General features: G+C 61.0%; 2 protein-coding genes across 2 annotated transcripts; both read right to left on the bottom strand.

Moving 5' to 3' along the window:
* Nucleotides 1–1,846: 1,846 nt before the first annotated feature.
* On the bottom strand, nucleotides 1,847–7,536 carry SHISA8 (shisa family member 8). The gene is made up of 4 exons (XM_045779451.2): nucleotides 6,567–7,536; nucleotides 3,883–4,013; nucleotides 3,008–3,154; nucleotides 1,847–2,544 (listed from the first exon to the last, which is right to left on the bottom strand). Exons 1-4 carry the CDS (start codon nucleotides 7,106–7,108, stop codon nucleotides 2,150–2,152), a joined length of 1,215 nt encoding a protein of 404 aa, XP_045635407.1. The 5' UTR covers nucleotides 7,109–7,536; the 3' UTR covers nucleotides 1,847–2,149.
* A 7,532-nt stretch (nucleotides 7,537–15,068) lies between these two features.
* TNFRSF13C (TNF receptor superfamily member 13C) lies at nucleotides 15,069–18,558 on the bottom strand. The gene is made up of 3 exons (XM_087868669.1): nucleotides 18,389–18,558; nucleotides 17,794–18,117; nucleotides 15,069–17,406 (listed from the first exon to the last, which is right to left on the bottom strand). Exons 1-3 carry the CDS (start codon nucleotides 18,531–18,533, stop codon nucleotides 17,225–17,227), a joined length of 651 nt encoding a protein of 216 aa, XP_087724795.1. The 5' UTR covers nucleotides 18,534–18,558; the 3' UTR covers nucleotides 15,069–17,224.
* Between the last annotated feature and the right edge of the window lie 7,276 nt (nucleotides 18,559–25,834).

Raw genomic sequence — 25,834 nt, 5'->3', positions numbered from 1 at the left:
GGACCTCACCTCCGTTCCACTTCCATGTGTGCACAACAGGGATGACAGTCCCCACCTTTGACAAGTCCCCAGAGACCTGTTGACCAGTTTCAGTGATAGGACACACACAAAGTACTGGTTTACAGTCAAGTGCCATGTGAGGCTGTTGAGGGCCAAGATCACAAGGAGCGGTGGGTGGGAAGAGGAAGAGTCCAGAGTGACCTAGGGATGAGCCTGGGGCGTGGAGAGCAAGGTCTGTGACCTGGCCTGGCTGAGAAATGAGCCACTCCCCTCTCGGAAGGGCAGTCACAGCGGGCCACACTGTCCCAAGGGCCAGAGCAGCCAGGAGAGGCCCATCTGCAGCATTTCCAGTGGTGGCCCTGCCCGTAGCCTCAGCCTGGCTCCCCCTGGGGCAGAGATCTAGGGTCCTTGGGACTGGAAACAGGGGTTGCACCCACCTCCCAGCAAAGCCCAGTCAGGGCCTGTGTCACCCGGGTGGGTAGCTGTGCGTGGCCGGGAACCTGATCGTTTTGTGAGTCTCTGTAGGCTCCGTGACTCAGCTCCCACCCTCCTCCCCCGGCTTTCTACACAGCTGCAGGATAGGCCTGGGGCACCCCACCCCCAGTTGAGGGTGTGAGGACTGTCTCCCCTGTAAGCCCTAGGGACCCTCACTGCAGGCAGAACCACGGACTCTTGGCCCATGGCTTCTGGGCCTCGGATACCTCAAAAGCCAGAAGAGTGAGGTGGGCCTTCCTCCAGGTGAAGAGCTGGGGGCTGAGGGGCCTCAGGGCAGCCCTGCCAGCAGGAAGAAGATCTGAGACTGTTCCTGGGAGCAGCACCGCCCCACCCCACCCCTGCCAGCACACACATTCGTACCTTCCCTCTTCCCCAGACTGCCCGGCCTGCCATTCATCAGATTCACAGTAGCAGAAGATAGAAGAGCCCTAAACTAATCAGCTGGGTGACCTTGGCCAGTTACTTAGGTCTCAAAACTTCAGTGTCTTCATCTGTAAGAGCACACACCCATGGAGCTTTTATAAGGATTAAATAAACAGCAACAGATGCTGACCATTGTTATTAAAACAGTATAGCATGCCTAGGATACACAGAAGGGAAACTGAGGCCCATCTGGGCGGCTTTGTTGATGTCACACAGTGAGGAGCATTACCCAGACCTCAACCTCCCCAACCGTCCCTGGCACAAAGAAACTCATACACGCAGGCTGCTGGCAATGCCCTGAGACACAGCTAGGTACCCGGAGCCTGCCTGGCAGGAACGGGGAGAGCTGGCCGAGCCAAGCATGTGTGAGCACCCCTCAGTGGGAGCACTGCCAAGGCCTCGTGTCCAGCGTCCCTATTCGCTTTCCCCCCAGAGCAGCTACTGGGAGGAGGCTCCCCCATCCTGAGCACCAGCTGTCCACTTGGCCCACTGCCCACACCCATTAGGGGGGTGGCCCTGGACCAAGCTGGCCAAGTGGCCTGCAAGCCAGGTGCCGGCTCAGGGCCAGATTATGTCAATGAGGATCAGCCGGGCTCAACCAACTCAAGATGTAGAGTGACTGACTGGCCGGAGGGGTCTCACCTCCAGTAAGGGGCATGGACCCTCCAGGGGGCCTCAGGCTCCCGACAGCCCTCTCCCCTGTGCTCTGGAGCCTCGAGATGGCTGGGGCGCAACTACCCCCTCTCCCATGGCTCCCACTGGTGTGGACATTAAGCTTGGCATTCAACCCTGACTACCCTCTCCAGCCACTTCTCCCTGGCTCCCAGAACACTTGCCCGGCAGCTCTCAGGAGCAGTCCTTTGCTCTGCACATGCTGTGCCCTCTGCCCGGACCGCCGTCTGTCCAGTCAATGACCAATGCCTCCACCGTCAGTGCCTCTCACAGCCAAGCTGGGGCTCCTTTATTCTCAGGGATGGGAGCCACAGAAAAGGCTTTATTTACATGAGGAACCCAGGCCCTAGGGCCCCGAGAACAGAACCACTGGCCTTACCCAGTGGGCCCCTTCTTAGCCCTGCTGGCTCCAAGGCCCCAGTCCAGTTTGGGCAGGCATAAGGAAGGGCTGGCCTTCCACAGCCGGCGCCCCTCCTCCCTCGGAACCGGCCCAAGGCGCCCCCCAGGCAGACGAGGGCCCCCGGAGATGCGATGGCTCGGGAGAACCAGCGGCCCTGTCTCACACGGTGACCTCTGCTTTGCTGTTGGTGCTCAGGTGCCGGGGGCCGCGGCCCGCGCTGCCGTAAAGGCCGGGGGGCTGCGGGCTAAAGGCCTCGGGCAGCTTCTCCGCGCTGAACTGGCGCCGGGGCGCGTGGCCGGGCCGCCGGGGTGCGGGGGAGGCCTGAGCCGCCAGGTGGCCGCGGGGGGCGGGCCGGGCCTGGCGGCCAGCGATCCAGGCCTTGTAGTGGCCCGACGGGGCAAGGCCGGCGGGGGGCGCGTAGCCCGGCGGGGCCCAGGGGCAGGCGTCGAGCAGCGCGGGCAAGTCCTCGCGGGGTCGCGAGGTCCGCGCCGGGAGGGTCAGCGGGGCAGGTTCGGTCGCGGGAAAACGCTGGTAGAAGTCCTGTGGGGTGGCTTCTGCGGGGACAGTGGGGGCGAGCCAGGGAGCGAGGTCAGGCCCCGGGGGCGGGGCCCCAGCGACTCCGGGGATGGGGCAGGGAGAGGGCAGGCCGCGGGCAGGCCGCAGGGGCGGGGCCTCAGCTTTGGGCGGAACGGGGCGGGGTCAGGCCTCGGGGGCGGGGCTTCGGCGGCTCGGGGGCGGGCAGGCCTGGGACTTGATATTGGAGACCCGGGTCTCCACGCCCCGAGCTCTGGCTGCCGCGGTGGGGCACCAGCCGGGTGGCCCGGTGAGGGGACGGGAGGCCGAGACGCGGGAGCCGATTGGCCGCGTAGGTGTGATACAGAAGTTGGCTGGAGCGCTGACCCGCAAGGCTGGGAACTGTGGAACTGGAACCGGGACCCCGAGCCTTGTAATCTAGGAGCTTCGATACCCGGCGTGCGGCGCCCGGCGCTCCCCGCACAGGGATCCCCGGCCACTCACCTGCGGCCTTGAGCGCGGCTGCCTTGAGGGTGGCGTACTTGGCATAGTCGGGCTGCAGCGTCATGCTGCCACCGCCCTGCAGCCTGGGGCCACGCAGGGGTCCCGGTGTTGCTGACCCCAGGGGCACGTTGTTGGCGCGCTTCTTGTCTGGAGCGGGGAAGGGGAAGGGAAAGGTGAGACCCAGCCTGACGACTGGCGAACACTCTCCACCTGCACTCTTCACTGTCCTCTCCCCAACTGCAGTTCAGTGAGAGCTTGTGGGGTGCTACCTGGGGGAGACTGGGAGACGAACCTCCAGTGCCTGGAGCAGGGCCTGGCTCCCAGTTACATGGATAACAGCAGCCAGCCCTGAGTGGGTGCTAGCCCCATGGACGACGCCAGCATGTTCAGCTTGGGCCAGGCACTGCGTCCCAGGACCTGCTTCTCAGGAGATGGAGTTAAGGTCTGAGAATAAGAACCCATAGAGGGGAGGGGAGGGGAGGGGAAGGGAAGGGAAGGGAGGGGAGGTTGCCTCACCAGCAAGACGCCAAGAGGGAGGCTCCAGCCTGGAGAAAAAGGCCCACAGGAGTCCACAGGCTGGTGCCAGGCAGACCCCAGAGCACTGAGCCAAGGCCTAGAACCACAGCCTGAGCCAGGGATCCCTGAATCTGGAAACTTCCTCACCGAGTGGAAGTTGCAGGACACCTCAGAGGGCCTCTCTTCACCAGGGGGAGCTGACTGGCTTACCCAGCCCCCACTCACACACCTGCAGAGGTGGCAGCCAGCTAAGAGCCTCTTACCCCTCAGCACACGCCTTCCCCTGCTCCCAGGCCCACATCAGACAAGGGAGGCCCTGTGCGGTAGCTCGCCCTATGCTGGTCCACCAGCTTACACACCTGTGTTGCTGGGGGAGCCCCGGGGCAGGCCATCACCCATCTGCACCTGGACACAGCTACCCAGAGGTGGGCCCAGGGGTGGAGGCAGTGGCTCCTGGGGGTCCGGCTGTTTCAGAAGTTCGGTGAGTGTCCTGTGGGGAAAGAGTGATGAGAAGCAGCCTCCCAACCTCCTGCTTCCCCACTGGCCAGGCCTGGCCTATCTAAGGCCAGCCTCTCCACTCTGTCACTCTTTTGACCTCTCTGGGCCTCCCTTCTGCCCTGTGGTTGACCTTACACATCTAGTTTCCACATCTGGTTTCCCCAACCTGGTCACTTCCAGAGCAGGTCAGGAAACTCTAATGGGGTCACGTGTGTGTCACCAGTACTATCTTGTTTTTCAAAGCCGTCCCCGCTCCCAGAGTCCATTCTCCAAGACCCGAAGGAGTTGAGCCTCCTCTCCCAGTGAAAGCGCTGCGAGGGTAACAGGCCCCTGGACTTGGCTCGTGAAGCTCCCTGTGCCGACAGTTTTCCTCCACCTTCTTCCACAAAACTCCTACTCCTTCTTCAAACCCCACCAGAATCCCTCCTCTTCCAGAACACCTTCTTTACCTGCCAACCTAACTCCCTTCCTGCAGCAGGGGCTTCTGCTGAGTCCTAGGACAAAGCTGCCACACAGGCTTGGAGGGGAGGACAGACGGATAAGGGGAGGGAGCAGCCAGGAGATCCCATAGTGGCAGCCCAGCACCTAAGACTATGTGACCTTGGGCAGCCACCTCCCTAGCATCAGGACACCCGGCCCCACCCAGGTGCGACAGCGTTTGACTGAGCCCTCCCTGCAGACAACCAGACCCAGCCTCCAGCCCAGCTGCCTTTGGTGCTCAGAATCCATGATTTTCCTCTGGCGTAGTCTGACCCTCCCTCCCTCTGGGGCTGGGGTCTCAGATGGCTGAAGCACGAGGAAGCACACTAGAGGTGGGCCCTCTGGGGTAGGTGCTGTCTGGCTGCAATGTGGCAGGATCTGGACACCCGCCTGAGCTGATCTTCAAGCCCTGCCCACCCCTGCCCTGCCCACCCCTCCGCCGCCCACCCCTGTGGTCCCAGCTCTGCACCAACACCCAGCAGCCAGCTCTCCCAAACACCTGAGTAATTTTCATGCCTCTGGGCCTCCGCACAAACTTTCTCTAGGAACAGACTCCAGCGCCCGTCCAAGCTCAGGCTTCATCAACTTCAACATAGTGGAATTAAGGGTGAGACTCCGCGGGTGGGCAGGGCTTCAGCGCACACCCACACATGAGCTTAAGTTGGGTTCCAGATCTCCCCAGAGGAGAAAAAAGAGGCAGGGCACATGGGAGCTGAAGCCAGACAGAGGAAAGGACTGGCCAGGGCCACACAGCACAACACGGGTGGGCCAGCTCTTCCTGAAACATCACCAGACCTGCTTCCCCGTCCCCTGTGGATGAAGTGGGCTCTGCATATGGTGAATATATCAGCTAGGGGGCCCAGCCACCCCCTCTAAGCTCCAGCTGTCCCACTCTAGTCAAGGACATGCCCTGTCTCCTCCTCCGTGCCCCACATGAGGGACTCAGGACCTGCCCCCACAGCATCCAGGACCCAGGATGAGGGCCTCCACATTGCCAAGGCAGCACAGTAGCTGAGGCCAGGGCTCCACTCCCAGCTCTGCCCTGCAGCTGTGGGAGACAGCGGTGCCATGGAATGCCCAGGAAGCCCTCATCCCCTGCCCCTGAAGTCTAGGAGGCGGGAAGCATCCATACCTGGCCTACCCAGGCATGGGGGCGTCTCTTTATTGTCACCTCTAAATACCAGTGTGAAACACACCCAAGGGAGCCCAGTCCTGGGTGAGGAGGACACAGGCCCCAACACAGGGGGGTGATTGGGGGCAAGTGAGCGTGCGAGGGTGGGGGTGAGAGTTCCAGGATGAGGACACAGAATCCCAGAGTCCCCATTAGAGCTGAGACCCCATTTGTAGACCCCACTTCACACAAACCTGAGACTCAGCTAGCACCTGTCCTGGCCTCAGCGACAATGAACCTGTGTCCCCCACATTTCCAGCGTCTTCCTACACAGGGAGAGACCCTGACCCCTGTCTGCGATGGGGGGATGTACTGAGTGGAGTAGGTGGGGAGGCCTTCTCCCCAGGGAAAGAAGGTCAGGCCTGAGTCACAGCTATGGGGGTGAGGTGGAAGAGCGGGGAGAGTGGGGAAAGAAGCAGGAGGAGAGAGACCCAAGAGAGCTACAGAAAATGCCCCTTCCCTTCCCTGCCCTGGGGGCCTAAGACGTCCAACGCTACATCAGCCTATGCCCCCCACCCTACACTAGTGGGGCTCAGGCCCCCTCTCTTGGGTGCCCGGTCTTTGTGCCCTCTGTCCAGGACGACCAGCCCTCCCGCCCACTCCGGAGGAGGAGGGAGCCGCGGGAGAGGAGGGCTCGGCACTCAGCTCCCTCCGGAAGGTCAAGGGAGACGGTATCAGCTGTCTCCCTCCCTGAAGTGGGGGTGGGGGGAGTAAAAGACCTGGAGACAGAAACAGAAGGGAAAAGCCAGGAGGAGGGGGCTGCTGAGAGGACCAGAGTCTCCAGACGGGCGGAAAGGATGAAGGATGGCGAGGGGGCGCCCACCGGTCGGGAAGGACGGTCCAGGTGGGGCGGGCAGGGACCCCGGCCCCGGGCCCCGGCTGGAGCGCGCTCACCTGGTCACCGTGCGCCGCGCGCGCGGACTGTGCGCCCTCTCCAGGCCCAGGCGCGCCCCGATGCCGGCCAGCACGAGCAGCGCAGCGACGCCGCACACCGCGTAGACGGCCGTGTGGCTGCGCTCGCGGCCCGGGTCCCGGGGCGCGGCGGCGTCGCGGGCACGCGCGGGTGGCCGGCCCGTCTGCACCCAGGCCGGCGTGTCGTAGTTGGAGCAGCGGCTCTGGTCGAGGCGCCGCGGCCCGTCGTGGCAGCAGAAGCGGTAGCCGCACGTGCCGCAGCAGAAGCTGTAGGCGCCCGAGCTGCAGTTGAAGGGCGGGTCCCACTGGCCCATCACGTCGTAGTAGCCGCGGCAGCGGTCGCCCCCAGCCGGGGCCGCCGTGCCGGGCTCCGCGGGCTCCTGCGCCTCGGGGGCCCCCGCGCGGCCCGACGGCGACCGCGCCAGCAGCAGCGCCAGCCCGAGCGCGAGCTGGAACCCCGGCGGGCCCCCGCCGCCGCCGCCGCCGCCGCCGCCGCTCAGCCCCCGCGCCCCGGCCCGCTCCATCGGGCCCGCGCCTTCGGCTACAGCGCCCCGCGCATGGCGGCGCGCCGCGGCTCCCTGCCGCCCGGCCTCCGGGCCGGCTCCTCCGCGCCCTCAGGGACCGCGCTGGCCCCGCCGCGCGGGCGCTGGCTCCGGCGGACGCGTCCTCGGCCGGCACCTTCCTCCTCGGACCCCAGAGCCCGCTGGCCACGGCCCGGAGCTCGCGGGGCCGCACCTCCGGTGGGCGCGTCCTCCGCCGGCACTCACTTCGGACCCGAGCGGGGACAGTCCTGCTCTGGGAAGCCCCCGGGGCCGGGCAGCGAGTCCTCGCCCGCGCGCCGTCCCCGGCCTCTCCCCGGGCCTAGCGGGGGCGGCGGGCCGCCCGACACCGCTGCCTTCCCGCCGCCCGCTCCGCGCTGCCCGCGCTCTGGCTGCGGCTCGGGCTCCGCGCGGGCTCGGGCGGGCGGGGGAGGGAGCGAGCGAGGGAAGGAGGGCGGGCGGGCGGGAGGCAGAGCCGGGGGAGGAGCGCGGCCGCCGCGAAGAGAGGGAGGGGGCGCGGCAGGGCCCCGCGCCGCCGGGACGCCCCACCGGGGACCCACCCCGAAGGCCTCCCCGAAACATTCCTCGGAACTGGGAGCTCCAGGGCCTTCAGTTTATGGCTCTCAGGACTGCTACTTCGGACACAGGCCCGCGTGAGTGCGCCTGTTTTACAGGTGCGGGGACTTAGGGGACAGAGAGGCCCGGGAGGGTCGTTGCCGCCCCCACCCCTCCTTCCTCCTTCCCATCCTCTCCGTCAGTTCTGACCAAGACAGAAGTGTGACAGGTGTCAGGCCCTTTCCCCGCTCTGCGCCTCGATTTTCCCGCCTCTCAAATGGGAAGGAAACCTAGGGCAGAGCCGCTGCAGAGCGCCAAGTATTGGTCCTCTCCGCGCCGCGTGGAGCGCAGCGTTAGCACCGGGGCGCACGCCCTGGTCCCAAAACCTCTTGGACCCCGGACTGGGGCCCTGGGTGTCCCCCACTTCTATGGCGATGGGCACGGCCTGGTCCGCATCCTCCCGGGAGCTCTTCGCTAACCCAGGTGTGAGGGGGAGGAGATTGGGCTGGACCCTGACCCAGATGAGGGAGGCGGGGCCGGGCCAGGGGGCGGGGGCGTCGACGGACCCTCCGCCCCGCCCCCCCGAAGGACGCCCGGGTCCTCTTGCCCGCCCGGGGGAGAAGGGGGCGGAAGGCGGTTCGGAACTTGGACCTAGCGCGGAGCCCTTCTATCGTGTTTTCGAAACTGGTTTTAACTAGAAAATGTGACCAAGCCGTGGCGCCTTGCTTCTCTCTGCCTCAGTTTCTCATATTTACATCAAAAACTGTTCGGGGAGGAGGATGGTGGGCAGATTCATAATCCCCCCTTTCCAGGAGGCAGGGGCCAACATGGTGCCTCCCACTGTCCAGATGGGAGCACCAGGAGAGCAAGGGCTGGGTGTCCACTTCGCCCCAGTGTCCCCACACAGCGTCACATCTGCTGCATGAAGGAATGAATGATGTGACTTTAGCCTCTAGTTTTTGTGAAATTTGGGCTCCTAGGGTTCTCCCTGCTCCCCCCTTGCATCGTGTCTTCACTCGGTGGCCACTGGGATCAGCTTATAAAGACGGAGGAGGTGGAAGGAGGAAGAAGGAAAAGGATTTACATTTAAAGGAGGATCAAATCCGCGTGTTGCCCGGATGAGGGGCCGACGGGCTAATTTCAGGTGTTAGTGCTGAGAGGCCCTCCCTCCTCAGGGTCGTTCCTGTGTCCAGTCCAGGATAGCCTGCTCCCTCCTCCTTCACCCCCAGCACTCTTCCCATCCTCTTAGAACCCGGCCGCGTTAGACTATCGCGATTTCAGAGACCAAGAAATTAGATGAGCAAAGCGATGAAGTGAAATCGCCTTAATCCCATCACCAGCGACAACTGAGGCTAAAATATGCCCCACTTTACATACTGTTTTTTAGTGGCCCCTTTTTAGTTTGCTTTTTGCTGTCAAACTTTCCGTTTGTTATTCTGTTTAGAACTTAGTCGCCATACTTTCTGGTGCAGCCATTCCTGCTTCCTGGGGGCGGGGGGGGGGGGTAGTCCTAGAAAGGGACTGCAGGTCGCCAACTGTCCGATTTGTATCAGTGCCCGCACCACGCCCTGCGAAGCTGCCCTCTCGGTTACTCGGGCTCCGAGGGTGACTGCTTCTTCCCCTTTCTCACCCTAGGGCTGGGCACTAGGTTTAAAGAGGCTTGTCTCTGTTCCCCTGGGACCATGGCCTCTTCCCAGGTAGGATGACCCTACTGGGCCCAGAGCTCCCAGTGCCCCTCCCTGGGTTATGTCCCTTCCCGGGGCCCCTCTCTTACCCCACTGTCCTGATATCATTGGGTGCTCTGCTGGGATTCTACCCCATGTTGCTGCCATCAGGTCCAATATCTATGATATGTGCGTATGTGTGTGTGTATGTATATATATATATATATATATATACACACACACACACACATATATATAATTATATAGCATATATATGATCACATATGTATTATATATATATATATATATATATATATATATATATATATATATAATCTCCGTTTGTCCAGTAAAGGAGCTGGATCCTGAATTCCAGCCCCCTCCCCACCCCTCGACTAAAGTCCAGCCTCCAGCTCTTCCCCACATCCATGGCTTCCGCTCCATCTCAGTCTGCCTTGGTGGTCAGCCAGCAACCATAGATGCCCACATCTACCAGGCCTATGCCAGGCACTTATGCCCTCTCAATATGAACACACAGCCTGGGGGGGTGGGGGTGGGGGGACAAATGCAGAGACAGACCTCGGCTGACAGACTGAGCCCTGGGATCTGGCCATTCATTCAGCTGCCACTGCCCCTCAGGTGCCTGACCGTTTGCTGGGCAAGGGGATCTCGAAATGGAGTAGCGCAGCTGAGGAGTGACCCCTTGGCCCAGGCTACCCTCCTTGGACCCTGGGGTCTTTGTCCACAGCAAGGTACCAGAGCACCCGCCTCTTGTCTCCTCTGCCTGCCACCCCCAAGCCTGTGTCACCAAAAATCGCCTATTGATCCAGGCTTAAAATAACCCCTGGCATCTGCAGCGAGCCCCAGGGGCGGGCAGAGGAGCCGTGTCTCTGTGCCTGAAGGGCACCTGCCCTGCCCCCAGCTTTGAGTGCTGGCAGCTTGAGTGTGAGGGTGCCTACGTGTGCTCCCGAATGTGAGCGAGAGTGCATGCCTGGGGCCAGCCTGGGTATGAGGGCCTTCCTTCCACCGTGGACGTGTGCGTGCACACGTGTGTCCGTGTGGATGTTCCTGTGCACACACGTTCTTCCTCCACTGTTGAACCCTTGTCTGGTGCCCAGCTCCGGCTGTGCAAGGCTCAAGGTCCTGAGAGGTCATGGACATTAGGGAAAGCCAGGATGCGCCTCAGTGTCCCCATTTTATTTTTTTTAATTTTTAAAAAGATTTTTTATTATTTATTTATTTGAGAGAGAGAGAGACAGCCAGCAAGAGAGGGAACACAAGCAGGGGGAGTGGGAGAGGAAGAAGCAGGCTCCCAGCGGAGGAGCCCGATGTGGGACTGATCCCAGGACTCTGGGATCACGCCCTGAGCTGAAGGCAGACGCTTAACGACTGAGCCACCCATGCGCCCCTCAGTGTCCCCATTTTAGATTGTGGGTCAGTGACCAGCCTGCCCAGCCCTGGGCCTGGGAATTGGGGATTTCCTAGAGACAAACCCAAAACGCAGAGAGCGGAAATGACTTGCTGTCACTGGCGCACAGCCAGGAAGAACCAGGGTCCGCCTTGGGACCTGCACTGTGAGTCCCAAACCTCCTTCTGGCCAGTTTCATAAGAAAAGAGAGAGCAGTTGGACGGTCCCAGCCCAGAGCCCAGCAAAGTGTTCCTACACCCTGATAAGACACTTAATGCCTGATGATGCCCGATGCGCCCTGACTCCTGCAGGAGCCCCTTGGCCTTCCACAGGCTGTTCTCTGCTCCTGGAACACCCTTCCAGGCCCTCACACTGACAGCTCCTACTTATCCTTCATTTTGGAGCCAGACTAAGGTGGGCTGGAATTCCTGCCCTAATAGGACCAGTCAACCTTTCTAGGCCCGTTTCCTTTCAGCTAGCGTCTCTTTGGCCAGGCTGCAGAGAGAAGCCAACGGGGCCCCCACGGAGAAACATGCTGTCTGGTGGGAGGTCCCCCCACCGAGGCGCTGAGATGGTGATTGCCACTATGGGTGCCACTCGTAAGCTTCAACAGTCACATTCCCAAGCCCATTTTGCTTCCATTTCTTCCATGACAGAGGGTTACCCAAAAAGCAGAGATTCTAGAGAATGATGGACTCCCTGCTCGCGTAGATGCCTATGCCAGTACCGGGAGCGGGTGGGGAGGGGAGGGCCCGCGGCTCCATTGTCTCCCCAAGAGGCAGCTCGTGACTCAGGCTCCAGCTGCCTGTGGGAGGGAGGGGGCACCCAGGCTGAGGTCATGAGGGAGCAGCATGGGGGGAAGTGGTGCTGGGAGCTGGGGCTGAGCCTCCAGTCCCAATTCTTCGGGCAACCTTTCCCCAGAGCTCCCCTCCCCTGCCTCAGGGCGTCGCGCTGCAGACATCACAGCTGGAATTCCCTGATTACCCTCAGGAGTCTCCCCCTTCAGGACCCTCCAAAGGCCTCAGTGAACAAGCAAATCTGGAGCTGGCCCCTAAGTCCCTACGACGGGAATAGATTCAGAGAGGACAGGGCTCAGCGGAGGCCACATAGCGCGTCCACCCTCCCGGAACAGGTCCTCCTTGTTCCGCCCGCCTGCCCGTTCCTGGACACGATTCTGAGGTCACCTCCGAGCCCACAGCCCGGGGGTAGGGGGGAGGCGTTTTCTGCGTCCCTCGACATAGACACGTCGCTCCAAAGCCGGGGACATGCGCTGCATCCAAGCCTCTTCTGGAACGAAGGAACCCCGCGTGAGGGTGGAGGTCCAGGTTTTGGAGAAGGTACTGGTGGTGTTGGTCCCGCCGCTCACCAGGTGCCGCCCTTTCTCCGCCCCTGCGCCTTGAACCCACTACTTCGGCAGGCCCTGGCCCCGCCCCTTTCCTACTCCCGGGAGGCTTGGGGTCCTTCAGCCCCGCCTCCCTCCCTGACCCCGCCCCCAGCCGTGCCTCTCGCCCTGTCCCCACCCCCTCCGTCCTGCAGCCCCCGCTCCCCGCGCAGGGCGGCCGCAGGTCTAGGTGCCACCTGCTGGGCTGACCGCAGAAGCTGCGGAGATGCACTTTCGCCTGCCCCGGAGTCATCTTCGGGATCCCTGATTCCCTGCAGCTCAGGGGAGGGAGAGGGCGGTTTAGCGGCCCTCTGGGCCCCGGGATCCCTGTAGCGTTGCCTGGGCAGCCGCCCCGCCCTACAGAGTCCCGGGAAAGAGGGTGGGCCAGGAACAGGGACAACTGTGTCTTCCCCGCCCCTCCCCGCCCCTCCCTCCGCGGGACCCTGGGCAGTCGTTCCTCCCCCACCCCCACCTCCAGTCCCGGGTCCGGACCAGGCAGCTGGGGAGCGGGCACAGATTGGAGAGAGGGCAGAGTTCAGCTCTGGGTGAGGAAGAATGTGGCCTGAGCCACCCAAAAAAGAGCAAATGGGCGTGAGTTGCGCCCCCCGCCCCGTGCCCGGAGGAGCGCCAGAGGGGTCCGGTGAGACTCTAAATGGTGGGGCTGGAGAAGCACCCAGGGTTCCCTGAGGAGGGATGCCCGCCCTGTGCCGAGGGGTAAGGCGTGAGCACAGGAAAGGTTCTGACACAGCCTCACCGGGCACTCCGAGGCCAGCGTACCCACCCCTCCAGCTCCCCTGCCCCTGCACCCTGCTTCTTGACCCTTTTGCGCCCTGTCCTCTGCACCTGTGCACAGTCCCCTGGGCCAAGAATGCCTGTTCTCTGCTCCTTTCATCAGGAAAACTGGGCAAGACTCAGGGCATACTTCCTACTGTTCGAAGCACTCCTGAGATGCTGGATCAGTCAACCCTCTGCTTTGGGCGTTCCCTGAGCCTGGCAGGGATCACCCTGACCTGTCATTGCGTCCCGCTCCTTCTCTCCCACTGGACCAGGACCTAATGGCAGGGCCTGGGGCTGACCTCCAAGCATTGCCCAGAATGGCCCTGGCCCAGAACAGGGGTGTTAGATCTGGTGTGATCGATGGGGCAGTAAATAAATGGATGAGTGGTACGAGTGGTAGACCGGCTCTGGGAAACTCACTTTGCAGAGGAATTTCTGCGTGTTGGTGACTCTGGGTGGGAAGTGTCTGCATCCCAGGGAAATGAGGTGGAGGCACTCCAGGGTAAGACCCTACTTGCCACATGACCTCTTTAATCTCCGAAAGCTGCTTGGCCCTTGGGCTCCATCTTGAAGATGAGGAGACAGGCTCAGAGAGAGATGCCAGCAGCTTCTAAAGGGAAGGGCTGCTTGGGGCCATCCTTGCCGAGACAGCGGGAGGTAAGGGGTCAGGTCTTTCCTCCCTGGCCTCCCCAGCTGGGTCTCCCCACCCCCACCCTGAGCCCAGAGCCAGGGGCTGCTGGGCAGGAAGTGAAAGGTGCCTGCAGGAAGCCCCAGGAGGAACTGAGACTTGGCCAGCACCGCCTCCACCTGCCTGGGCCCTGGGGACCTCCGGGAAACCAGACCCTCCTTCAGGAAAAACTGGCCAGAAACACAGGCTGAGGGGAGGAGAACTGCTTCCCTAGGTTCCCACCCCAACCAGCAGTTCTTCCAAAGTCTACCTTGGGTCCCTTTTCCAGTAGGAAGAGACAGGCTGGGGAGAGAAATCTTTGAGGAGTGATGAAAGCAAGGAGTAAAGCCTGGACTAGATCCCGAGTCAGTCGCCCCCAAGGAGGGCACCTGGGCCGATGACCTTCTGGACAGGCACTCCGGGCAGCGGCAGGAGCCTCTGTCTAGCCCAGCTCCACCCTGGCAAATGGGAGTACTGCAGCTCGGGCCAGATCCTTTCATCTCCTGGGCCTCTTTTTTCCTACCTGCAAAATGGGACATCTAATCCCTGTCCATGGACATGAACTGATCCAGATTTTCGGGAAATTAGTTCAACCAACAGCGGCCATAAAAAAACTCAGGCAAAGATTTACGTCAAGGAGGTGCTGCTGCTTCAGCTACAACAGTAAAAGCCAGAAACCACCAGTGCCCAAGCGGAAAACTTTACAAATGTTGAAAACCTTGTTGGCGAAGTGTTGAAAGACAAGAGAAAACTCACCAAATATGACAGCCAAGATCTGAATTTATGTGTGTAGAATGATTACAATTGCTCAGGAGAACCCACCCAGGATTATGGGTCATTTCTCCATAGACTCCACCCTGGGTTACTGCCCTGAACTTTCCAAAGTGTCTACGGAATATATGTCTCGATTTTTTTCTTTTTTCTTTTTTTAAAGATTTTATTTATTTATTTGACAGAGACAGCCAGCGAGAGAGGGAATACAAGCAGGGGGAGTGGGAGAGGAGGAAGCAGGCTCATAGCGGAGGAGCCTGATGTGGGGCTCGATCCCATAACGCCGGGATCATGCCCTGAGCCGAAGGCAGACGCTTAGCTGCTGTGCCACCCAGGCGCCCCTATGTCTCGATTTTTTTCTAATAAAAAAACTTTTTAAAAAGCAAACAAGGGGCGCCTGGGCGGCTCAGTTGGTTAAGCTTCTGACTTGGGCTTAGATCAGGATCTCAGGGTCCTGGGATGGAGCCCTGTGTCGGGGCTCCCTGTTCAGTGGGGAGTCTGCTTCTCCCTCTCCCTCTGCCCCTCCCCCCACTCATTCTCTCAGTCTCTCTCTCCAGTGAATAAATAAAACCTTACCCCCCCCTCCAGGTGCTGTCATTAAGATCAAATGCAGTAACATGAAGGCTTCTTAGAAAACACTTCCTGGGGGGCGCCTGGGTGGCACAGCGGTTAAGCGTCTGCCTTCGGCTCAGGGCGTGATCCTGGCGTTGTGGGATCGAGCCCCATATCAGGCTCCTCTGCTGTGAGCCTGCTTCTTCCTCTCCCACTCCCCCTGCTTGTGTTCCCTCTCTCGCTGGCTGTCTCTATCTCTGTCGAATAAATAAATAAAATCTTTAAAAAAAAAAAAAAAGAAAAAAAAAAAAAAAAGAAAACACTTCCTGGGACACAGAGCCAGAGACTGAAGGCCCTTGAGTGGGGAGGTGCTTTCCCCGGGGGGCTGGGGGAGACCCCTCCTTGCCCATGTCTCCCCCCCCCCTCAGCTCCTGGTTGTTCCTCAAGGAACCTCCCTTCTGTTATTTGCTGGATGGCAATGATGGCAAGTCTTATCCCTCTCTGGGTCTCACTTTTCTTATCTGTAAAATGGAGCGGTGCAGACAAGGATCCTTTAAGGTTCTTTCAAGTCCTCCTCTGAGGGCCACAGGTCCAGAGAAGCACTTTGCATCCAACCTCCCCCCCCCCCATTTTTCAGAAATGGAAACCGAGACCAGAGGGGAAGCTGGGGTTTGGCTGGGACACAGTGGTGCAGAGGTTCGCATGTCTGGACCCAAGAGGGGTCCCACTTTTTTTTTTTTTTTAATCCACTTGTTTTACCTCCAGGGCCCAGCCCCTGGCTGCAGTGGAAAAGGTAAGTGGGAGTCAGAGGAGGCCAGGAACAGCACAGACTCCCCAGTCCTGAGATGAAGTGGAGTGGAGGTCTGGGCCCATTCTGGGCCTGCTGCCCACCCTCCTGCCGACTGCCAGTCACTTGACCTCGCCCCAGCCACCTGGCAGTTTACGGGAAGGGGCACCTGGGATGAATTCAGGGAGGGAGTGGCTAGGAAGACTTAAAAGTGGGTGTCAGTGTCCTGGGGGCTCCAGACCATCTTCTGGACTGAGAAGAGGGTGGGCAGGAGGGGTGGGCATCTGCCAGGCAGCTCTGCTAGGCAGGTCAGGGAGAGGTTGGCAGAAAGGTATGTCATTCATGGAACAGAACATGGCCAAGGCCCTACAGTGGGACAAGATGGTCCTCAAAACTCCATCTTCTGGCTCCTAGTCCGTGTTCCTTCAGAAGGTGCTAACCTGTGACAAGTTCCAAGGACTGTCCAGGACAGAGTCCGGGTCTGGATATCCTAACTCTGTGTAGGAGGGTCGGCAGGAGAGGCAGCGCCTGACTGAGTACGGCGTGGTCCACAACTCGAGGAGATGGTCTCGGTCCCAAGCCCCAGAGCAAGGGGCCCTGCTGTCAGAGGAGCGATTCCACTGGGATGATGGGTGACCCCAGGGGCTTGCACAGAATGGCCAAGTGACCACAGCTCTCAGGGCCTAGTGCTTCAGGAGGTCAGGCCATAGAGAGAGGGAGCTCAAGGGACATCAGGTCCAGCTGGTTCAAGGCCACAAGACTGCTCTGGCCTCTGAACAAAGGAGCCCCTTTAAGGTCCTGGGCCTTTCCCTATGTACAGCTGAGTGTGCCTCGGAGGCAGCTGGGACCCCAGGAGGCCTCTGAGAGAGACGCTTGGCAGGGTGCCGTCAGCGTGAGTGTGCAGTCCAGCCCCAGAGGGGCTGTAGCCTTCCTCCCAAGTGCAAGCCCAGGGCTCTGGAAGCTGCTACAACGGCGAAAATGGCATCGTAGGTCCTAGAAGATTGGGCCAAGCTCAGGGTTGACCCTAGGGTACAGATACCTGAGAATTAGCACAATCCAGGCTCTTTGTAAAAATCAAAATCATCTTGTATTAAATCCTGAAGCAAACCAGTCAGTTGGTTACTCATTGCTGCCATTTGCATCAGGTAAAAGCAGGACAGCTCTGAGAGCAAGTATTAAAGAAATACAACACCCAGCTATAAATTAAGCATCCTCCCACTTGATCCTTTTCCGAGATTCATTCTGGTCGATGGTGGCTTCCCTGCACTTAAAGGAAAGCCCCCTACGCGGTGTGCCCCAGCCGCTCAAAAGCACAGGAGCTCAGCCACAACCTTCAAGGGCTGCCAAAGATGGTCTGATTTTAAGCCAAATGCTAACACGCCATAGAACGCCACGCCGTCTGAGCCCTGTGGCCTGTAGTCTGTGGTTCTGCGGGGTTACTGGAGAGCAGCGTGGTTCCCAGAGAAGGGGCAGGTGGGCACCGGGGTGAAGAGCCAGATCCGGCCTCCAAGCCCCTGGCTGACACTGCCCCCTCCCAGGCTACTGTTGCTCGGGGCCAGCCGTCTTGGTGGTCACCAGCTCAGTGGAGCCCAGCTCTGTGGCTGGCACAGGGACGCTGTGGGCAGGTGGGGTGTTGGCTGGGTCTTCTCCAGTTGGAGGCCAGACGGGAGCTGTGGCATCAAGGGGTCCCGGGGGGAGGACGATGACATTGTCCAGGGGTTCTGGTGAGGGGAAGTGGGGAATGCAAGGTCAGCATCGCGTCACAGCCTTTCCCCACCCCTGTTTTGAAACCCTCACTGGAGGGACAGCCCTGGACTGAGCGACTGGTCCTGAAGCACCCCTGCAGGGGGAAGGGGCGGGGGGGGGGGGCGGCCATGTGATGGGGCCTCGGGACAGGAAGCGCAGAGGGGGCTGGCGAAATGGCAAGTGCGGGCGGAAAGGAGAAGCGCGGGAGCCTGGGTCTCTTGCTCGGACAGCGCTGGGAGGCCAGCGTGGTGTCCGTCCCGGGACTCAGCCCGAGGGCCTCAGAGCCCGCCCCAGAGCCCGGCCCGCGCTGCAGGCCTCCCCGCGCCCGGGCGGGCCAGTCTGCCTCCCACCGCGGAACTTACCGTGCGGGTGCGCGTGCGGGTCCGGGGCCCCCGGGGGAGCCGCCGCGCGCAGCCGCCGCCGCCGCCGCCTCCAGCTCAGCAGGCCCACCAGGACCAGGGCCAGCGCCAGGCCCAGCAGCGCGGGGGCGCCGAAGAGCAGCGCGGGCAGCGGCAGCGCCGCCTCGGCCTCGGCCGCGGTCCCCGGGCCCACCGACTCCTGCGGCTGCAGCGCCGTCCCCGGCGCTAGGCTGCTGGCCCCGGCTGCTGGCGGCGGGGACGGAGAGGGAGGGCAGGGGGCGGAGGGGAGGGACGGCGGGGGAGGGGAAGGGTCGGAGGGAGGCGAGGCTGGGCCAGGGAGGGGAGGGAGGGCCGGGCGGGGTGGAGAGGGGAAGGGGAAGAGAGGGAGCGGTGAGGGCCACGTGGGGACCGCGGTCCCCATCCAGGCCCCTGCTTACAGCCCCCCCACCCCCGCATCAAACCGGTCACCGCATCCCCTCCCCATCCTGGGGCAGGTGGGGGCCATGCCTGCAGCTCCACCTTCCGGCAGTGGCAGCGGGACCCTCCTCCTCTCCGGGGCTGCCCCGCTGACCTGCGGGCGGAGTGGGTGGACTCTTACCCGGTCTAGGTTCTGACGTCCGGAAGAGCTTGCAGGCCACGCAGTTTCGAACCAGAGGGTCAAAGCACTCGGCCTGGACGCACTGCGTGGGGGCCGGCCCGTCCCTGCCCCGCAGGCTTCTGGCACCTCTTCTCTTGCTGCCCATGCTGCCTTACACACAGCGGGGACTGAGTCTGGCTTCAGCTGCCAGAGGAGGAAACCGGGAGGGGCCACCACCCACTGGGCCCCGCCCCACCCTCCTGCCTGCTGGGGTGGGACCACTCTCAGCCAGGGCCCCAAGGCCCTGCACCCCACACCTTCTCTTTCTACCTGCGGTTCCTCCATTCGACCACTCAACCATCACCCCCAGACGCTGTCTGGGCGGGCCCTGTGCTGAGCGCCCAGTCGGTGCTGGGGTGCAGACCTGGGCCTGCTCTTGGGCAATAGAGGATGGGCGCCCTAGTCACGACACAGACCTCTGGGTGGCCTCCTCTGTCTTGCTCCCCAAGGCCAGCCCACAGCCCCAGACAATTCCCACCAGCCATGTCCTCCTCACCTCAACTGCGTACTCCTCTGGGGGCCCTTCGTGCCCTTCCCAAGCAGAGCTCGTTCAGTTCATCAAAAGCTTCCTGAGAGCCCATCCTAGGGAAAGACAATGCCTCGTGGCAGCAGCAGCCACAGAGGGGCCAGGAAGGCTTTGTACAGGAGGTGATGATGAGAAGGTTTGCCAGATGGAGCGAGGTCTAGGGGAGCATGACAGAGGAGCCCAGACAGTGCTGGGTCAGAGGGCCAGGCTGGGTCCTCAGCTGAGGGTTAAAGAGCTTGGCTGAAGGCACCAGGGAGCCGTGCAGGACTTTAAGCAGACAGTGCCGTAGTCGGATCTGCGTGACACTGAGCAACCTCTGGCTGGAGTAGAGGGCACAGCAGGGGAGGGGGGAGGGTGGCCGAGGGTCCAAGGACAGACAACTCAGTCTCCAGATTCTAGGCAGGAGGGAGACTCAGACCAGCAGATGAAAAGACAGACCGAGACCCAGTGGGTGGCCTGCCCACCCCAACTCCTTTTTCCCAGGGCCGTGTGTGTCCTGGCCTGCTTGCCTCTGCAGAGGTCCCCTCTGTCTGTCCTGCCAATGTCTGGGTTCCCCCACCTGTCTGTCACCTGCGTCTCTCAGGTTGAGTCTCAGACACACACACAGGCCCCTTCTGCCTTTCTTGACATCTGCTGCCCCCTCCCCAGGGGCCCCCGACATGGTGGCCATACCAGACCACTAGCGCTCAGGGCTGGGGAGCACAAAGGCGGGAGTCCCTGTCCAGGACACAGGGCAGGGGCTCGGGCACAGGAATAGATCTTTAGCATCTGCTGGGGGAGAGAAAGCTTCCAGGCAGAGAGACTGGCAAGGGTCAAGGCAAAGAGAGCTAAGAGGGGAAGCTTACTCTGGGGACAGGCGTGGCTACGCCTCGGGGACGCTGGAGCGGGCGGCAGGGAGCCTGAGGGTGCAGATGCGCTGGGCCTCAAGCCTCAGGCTCCTGGCAGTGGGGAGCCCCCAGGAGGTCCCTGAATGCAGGGAGAGACTCTGAGCTGTGCTTCAGAAGCGACCCTCTCTGGCTGCTGGGAGTTGGAAACAGGACACCATGGTCCAGGGCAGGGGAACCATCTGGAAGTTGTTTAGGAGGAAAGAGTGATGTTGTGGAGGGAGGGGAGCAAGGCTGGGCCCCAGGTTTCTGGCTCAGGGGACTCTGAAGACCCACACGGACTCCTGAGTCGGCCGGCCTCGAGGAGCCCTGGCCCACTGCCTCTCCGTCCCCTGCCCACGGGCCACCAACTCCCTGGCAGGAAGGTGTAGGCGTCAGGGCAGCTGCAAAGGAGAAGTGGGTCTGGGGTGGTGGGTGTGGGTGTGAGTGTGGGTATGTGTGGTGAGGGGGTGGGGGGGGCCAGGAGCCTGGAGAGGAGTGGGGGCGGAATCCCCACCCCCATCACTAGTGGTGCTGTTACTACCCGTCTCCCTCAGGACTCCCTCAGGACCTCCGAGCCCTTACATCGGACCGGGCACCGCATTCAACCCTCATTCCATCGGGCAGAGCAGACTGAGTCTTGTGGGAACCTGGAGTGAGGAACCTGTCCCTGGGAGAAGGTGGACCAGTGGGACCAGTCTGGGGTCACTTACACAGGCCTTCAGGGGTGCAAGTCAGAGGGGGAGAGTGACTGTCTACCCGGGGCCCCCTCGGTGCCGCACGGGACACGCGCCCAGGACAAAGTGGGCAACGGTGAAAGGCATGTGCGATTCGTGTCAGTGGCGTGTGCAGGTGCCTGACCTGGGACAGACCTTGTCACTCGCGACTTCCGAACGGGAAGCGGAGGGAGGCCCTGAATGTCGACTTCACAGTTAAGAGAAATTTCCCCAGCAGACCAGCGTGATAAATGTTAGGTTAGATCCTCAGTGTATTCCTTATTTTGGTTCACATCTCAAAATGTCAAGATTATTAATTTCTTTATTCATGTTTTCTCCATCACTTTTTTAAAAAGATTTTATATATTTATTGTCAGAGACAGAGCACAAGCAGGGGGAGTGGCAGGCAGAGGGAGAAGCAGGCTCCCCGCTGAGCAGAGCCCCATCTGGGACTTGATCCCAGGACCCGGGGGTCTTGACCTGAGCCAAGGCAGACGCTCAACCGACTGAGCCACCCAGGCGTCCCTCTCCATCACTTCTTGACTGAGATGTGACTGAGAGAAGAGTTAAAACTTTCTAAAATCAGTGTAGTTCTTGCAAATTTTCCTTGTTCTTTTGATAGTATTTATTTATGATTTTATTTATTTCATTATTTTTAAAGATTTTCTTTATTTGAGAGAGAAAGAGAGAGAGAGCACAAGCAGGGGAAGGGGAAGGAGAGGGGCAGAGGGAGAAGCAGGAGGACCCTGGGATCAGGACCTGAGCCGAAGGCAGGTGCTTAACTGAACCACCCAGGCGCCTCATGATTTTATTTTTTTTAAGTAATCTCTACATCCAACGTGGGGCTCGAACTCACAAACCCGAGATCAAGAGTCTCACACTCCACTGACTGCGCCAGCCGGGCGCCTGACAGTTTTTATTTTAAATATTCTGATATCATCGTCTTAAAGGTACTGAGTAGAAAAGAAGGGACTTTGTTGCTGAAAAACCCATCCAACGGACGTCTCTCAGCGTTCTCACATCTTCACTCACTGATGCATTGTTTTACAAAGGTAACTAATTTGGGGTCTGTCAGGGAAAAGGGAGCCTCCCATGATCTTTGTCCCTCAAGTTTCCCTCAAAACACCCTCCCAATGGCTCTGACACAGGCCGTATTACGACATCTGGTTTCCAGATGGCGAAGCAGGGGCTCTGAGGGGCAGAGGGATGACCCAGGCGTCGGGGGGCCCGGCCAGGGTCTGTGCCCGCTGGCCGTGAAGCGTGGCCTGCGCCCTTCATGCCTCGGGGGACGGGGACGGGGACCGGGTGGGGGGAAGGAGGAAACGCTGCCAGTGGGACAAGCGGTGTTAAGCGGGGGCGGGGGGGGGGGGGCGTCCCCGGGGGACAGAGGGGCCCAGGCCCCCGGATCTAGATGTGAAAGCGCTCGGAGACCCAGGGTGCACTCCTTACGTAAAAATTATTTTTACTTGTAATTCTGTGAGTAATACCTGAACACATTCTCATAAAAAAACCCTCAAACAACACAGAAGTCTGTGAGTAAGAAGGGGCATTTCCCTGCTGTCCCCAGAGGGAGCCTGTGTCCCTTTGGACTTTTTCATCCCCCCCTGTTTTGCGCCTTTCCATGCTCAGGTAAGTGCCTGCTGAAAAACGGGTTTTGTAATTCATAAAAGGGGCCACGCAGTGTGAGCTGCTCAGTGGGCTTCCCCGCCCTCCTCAGTGGGTGGGCTGTCTCCTTCGAATTCTGTCGCATTTTGTCACGGGCCCCAGAGCAGGGACCCCCTTTGCCTTTCCCCTGCATGTACCGCTGACCACAGGACACTGCTACGAAGCCCCTCTCCCCGGGGACAGCGGGAAGAATGTGGGGACACCAAGACGAGGGGCAGGAGGAGTGGAGGATCCACACAGGGACCCTGCGAGGCCGGAGAGCCCCCAGCTCCTCTCCCCTTGACGCCAAACTCTGCCAGGGCCGGCGGTGGCCTCCGTGATGCAGTTCGAGCTCCTTGTCTGGGTTTTCACGGGCCCAGGCTGCCTAGCCGCAGGCCCTCGTCTCCCACTTCCCCACCACACGCAGGGACACACTCGCACGCAGCCCAGCACGCCTCAGGGCTGCTGCCCAGGGCAGCCCAGCAGTTCTCGGCACGACCCTGGGATGGGGGACACAGGCCCTCCATGAGAGGTCAGAACGGAGAGCCCAGCCCCTTAGCGTCTCAGCCTCCTGGGGGCCGGGCCTGCAGGTGGAAGGTGGAAGGCTGTGAGGCTGGGGCGGGGAGGCAGGAGAGCGGGGAGACTCCCCAGGGGCTGCCCTTCCCTCAGGCCTCGTTCCAGGCACCACACGGGGCGGGCGGGGACAAGGTCCCAGGCTCTGGGCCTCCCTGCAGGCTTCTGGCCCTGTAGGAACGATGCACAGGCCGATCCGTGGGCGGACACCTCCATCCATTCAGCAAATACTTACTGAGACTTACTCTGCACCAGGCACTATTCCAGGTTCTGGAGAGAGGACAGGGAGCCACCGAGACAAAAGCCAAATGGGCAAACCCTACAGTAGGCGAGGAGCTGAGAAGTGCTGGGGAGAAAATTTCGGGAGGGAAGGTGTCAGGGAGGGCCTGGGAGTCAGGGCAGGCCTGGTGAGATTTCGGAACAGAGGGATGGAGGCCAGAGTGACCCCCCAGGATGTCTGGTGGGGAGCAGACAAGGCCCAGGGAATGGCACAGTAACCAGGAAAACAGCTGTGCCAGTGCCGACTCAACCCCTGCCCGGCCCTGCGCCCTGCGCCCTGCATGAGCCCACACCCCTTGCCTCAGGCCTGCGAGGGAACCGGCATCGGGACTCCCACTTTACAAAGAGGAAAGCAGGCCCAGGAGGGTCAGGGACGAGCCAGGCAGCCCCAGTCCCTGAGCCCTCCCGCCACCGCTCCCAAGACACACACACCAGTGTGGGCCCCCGCTGGTCAGCCGGTGGAAGGGGAGGTCAGGTGCAGCCTTCGAGGAGCCTGTGGCCACACACAGCAGAGGACGACCGGGTGCTGGGAGCCCTCTGGCCTTGCAGGGCTGTTATGCAGCCAGACCAGGCAGCCACCCCATGTCAGCTCCCAGGGGCTCCCAGAGGCCTTTGGCTTTCCTCCTGATTTAAGAGGGTGGCCCCAAGGAAGCCTGCCTCCTGGTCTCCTGTCCGGGGCAGGGGCATTGCAACTCCCCACTCTCTCTCCCTCCCAGAGTTGGTCCTCAGCAGCCCTCCGTCCTTAGGGTCACACTCAGGTGGGACTCAGATGTGGGCAGGTCCTGACAACCCACCACATTGTCCCCGCTTTCCACCCCTTGAGTCTCCAGGTGTCTATGAGAAGTCTTTCCACACTGATTCTCTGCTGCACCCTCAGGGCCCCAGGGGAGATGGAGGGAAGGAGGGTAAGCCAGCAAGTGCCTCGTGGAGAGGGACCCTTGCTGCTGGAGTTCTGTCAGGTGGGCCTGGCCCAGCGCTAGGTGTGTGAGGGGAGGGCAAGCTGTGGCAGGCCTTTGTCTCAAGAACTCCCCAGCGCTCAACCTTGCCCACCACACCCTGGGCACAGGCAGCCATCCCTGTCCATGCAGGGCACACACGGGGCAGGCGCAACGTCAGGCTCTTTGGTTTCTCTGAGGCTTACGAACCTCAAGAGGCTGTGGGGACAGGAAGACAGGAAGTGAGCTGCCCCAGGTCACACTGCAGGTTGGCCACAGACCCCAAGTCAGTGAGACTCAAAGGCTGGGTCCTTTCCCACTGCATCACTTCCCCTCTGTAACCAGGTCGCCCTGTCAGAGCCCCAACCTGAGGCTGCCCCTGACTCTGCTCACTGAGGGGTGGAGGAGACACAGGTGCCCTGCGGCTGAGCCCCTTCCTCACTGGGGAGGCTGCGTCCTTGGCCGGGACGGGAAACAGCATTAGATCGGGCATAGGCCCCGGCCATCTCCTACGAAGACCGTGAGCTCCCTGGGGTGTGGCCAAGGAACAAAAGAGCCTGTGACCTGAACAAGCCTTGCCCGAGAGCCCTGGACACCTCACCCGTACAGCGGGGCCCAAACCCCTCTTTCCTCCGTGTATTCAGACAGCACGGACGCCGTGGCTCCCAGGTCCAGTAGAAAGGCATCTCCTCCAGGAGCCTCAGGCCGCCCCCCCCCATTCAGACTGGTAGCCCACCCTCCATGACTGCCTCCCATGTGGCCATCTTGTGACCAAGGCCAGCCAGAGAGTTCTGACATTTGCTTGAAGCTTTACCTTTAAAATAATGGCTTCTTGGGGCGCCTGGGTGGCTCAGTTAGGTCATGACCCCAGGGTCCTGGGATTGAGCCCGGCATTGGGCTCCCCGCTCAGTAGAGGGGTCTGCTTCTCCCTCTGCCGCTCCCCCTGCTTGTGCTCTCTCTGTGCCAAATACATGCATAAAATCTTAAAAATAAATAAATAAATAAAATAAAACAAAATAATGGCTTCTCCTCAGTCCTGAGACCAGCTGGGGAGAAAGGCATTAATTAGCGTGATCTCACTCTACAGACAAGGCAATTGAGGCTCATGGAGGATAAGGTGACCTAAGGTCATGAGATCCGTAGGAAGGCAAGCACGGGCTCTCCTAGCTCCCTCCGCCCCACCACAGCACCAAGCACCCATTCCAGGCACCACTGGGGCATCAAGACTGGTCTTCCATTACTTCCCTTGGTGGAACTGCCTCCCAGCGTCCCTGGCCTCCAGACCGCGCAGAGCAGCCGCTGTCCCTGGCCGGGGGCGACAGGCCTGGGAGGGCTGCTGACTGCTGTTCAGGGCTGCTGGGTTCTGCCGTGAGGCAGAGGCGGCCTCTCGGTTCCTGGGCCCCTGCCAAGCTCGCTGGAGCTGGCAGCAGGGACAGCAGCGAGTTCCCCCGGCACTTGGAAGGCTCTCAGATCCTCGGCTGGAGTGTGATGCCACTTCTCTTGTTAAATGGCACCAGGTGGCAAAGAAAACATGGCACAGGGACCAGAAAGAGAGAAGTGTGCCCCATGCCAGCTAGGGGGAGGCTGAGGGTACGGGGAGGACCTCCCCTCGTCTCCAACAAAGGGACATGCCCAGCAGAGGCAGGCAGGCTGTGTCCACGCTACCTTCCTCTCCTGCTTGGATACCTGCTCCATCAGCTCCCAGAGACCTACCCTACTTCCCCCTCTCCCCACTGCCCTGAAAAGCCCCACCCTTCCCAGCCCAGGCTGCTGAGGAGCTGAAGACACGGCTGGTTCCTAGGAGGCGGCGGGCCTCTGCCGATCCTGCCCATCCCCTCAGAGACCGAGGCACACTTCTACTTCTCACCTCA

The sequence above is a fragment of the Ursus americanus genome, chromosome 17 (genome assembly GCF_024610735.1).
Source record: "Ursus americanus isolate L20-20 chromosome 17, mUrsAme1.1.p, whole genome shotgun sequence".
Taxonomy (NCBI): Eukaryota; Metazoa; Chordata; class Mammalia; order Carnivora; family Ursidae; genus Ursus; species Ursus americanus.
The sequence above is the reverse complement of the archived record's forward strand: the minus strand, read 5'-3'. Positions and strand labels throughout refer to the sequence as shown.

Excerpts from the sequence above, each read along its gene's own strand:
- TNFRSF13C (XM_087868669.1), bottom strand. The coding sequence starts at position 18,533 with ATGGGCAGCAAGAGAAGAGGTGCCAGAAGCCTGCGGGGCAGGGACGGG. Across the intron at positions 18,118-18,388 it reads GACGTCAGAACCTAGACCGG|CCTCGCCTCCCTCCGACCCT; the intron begins GTAAGAGTCCAC and ends TCCCTGGCCCAG. Across the intron at positions 17,407-17,793 it reads CCCGCACGCGCACCCGCACG|AACCCCTGGACAATGTCATC; the intron begins GTAAGTTCCGCG and ends TCCCCTCACCAG.
- SHISA8 (XM_045779451.2), bottom strand. The coding sequence starts at position 7,108 with ATGGAGCGGGCCGGGGCGCGGGGGCTGAGCGGCGGCGGCGGCGGCGGC. Across the intron at positions 3,155-3,882 it reads GGGCTCCCCCAGCAACACAG|ACAAGAAGCGCGCCAACAAC; the intron begins GTGTGTAAGCTG and ends TCCCCGCTCCAG. Across the intron at positions 2,545-3,007 it reads AGCCGCGCTCAAGGCCGCAG|AAGCCACCCCACAGGACTTC; the intron begins GTGAGTGGCCGG and ends CTGTCCCCGCAG.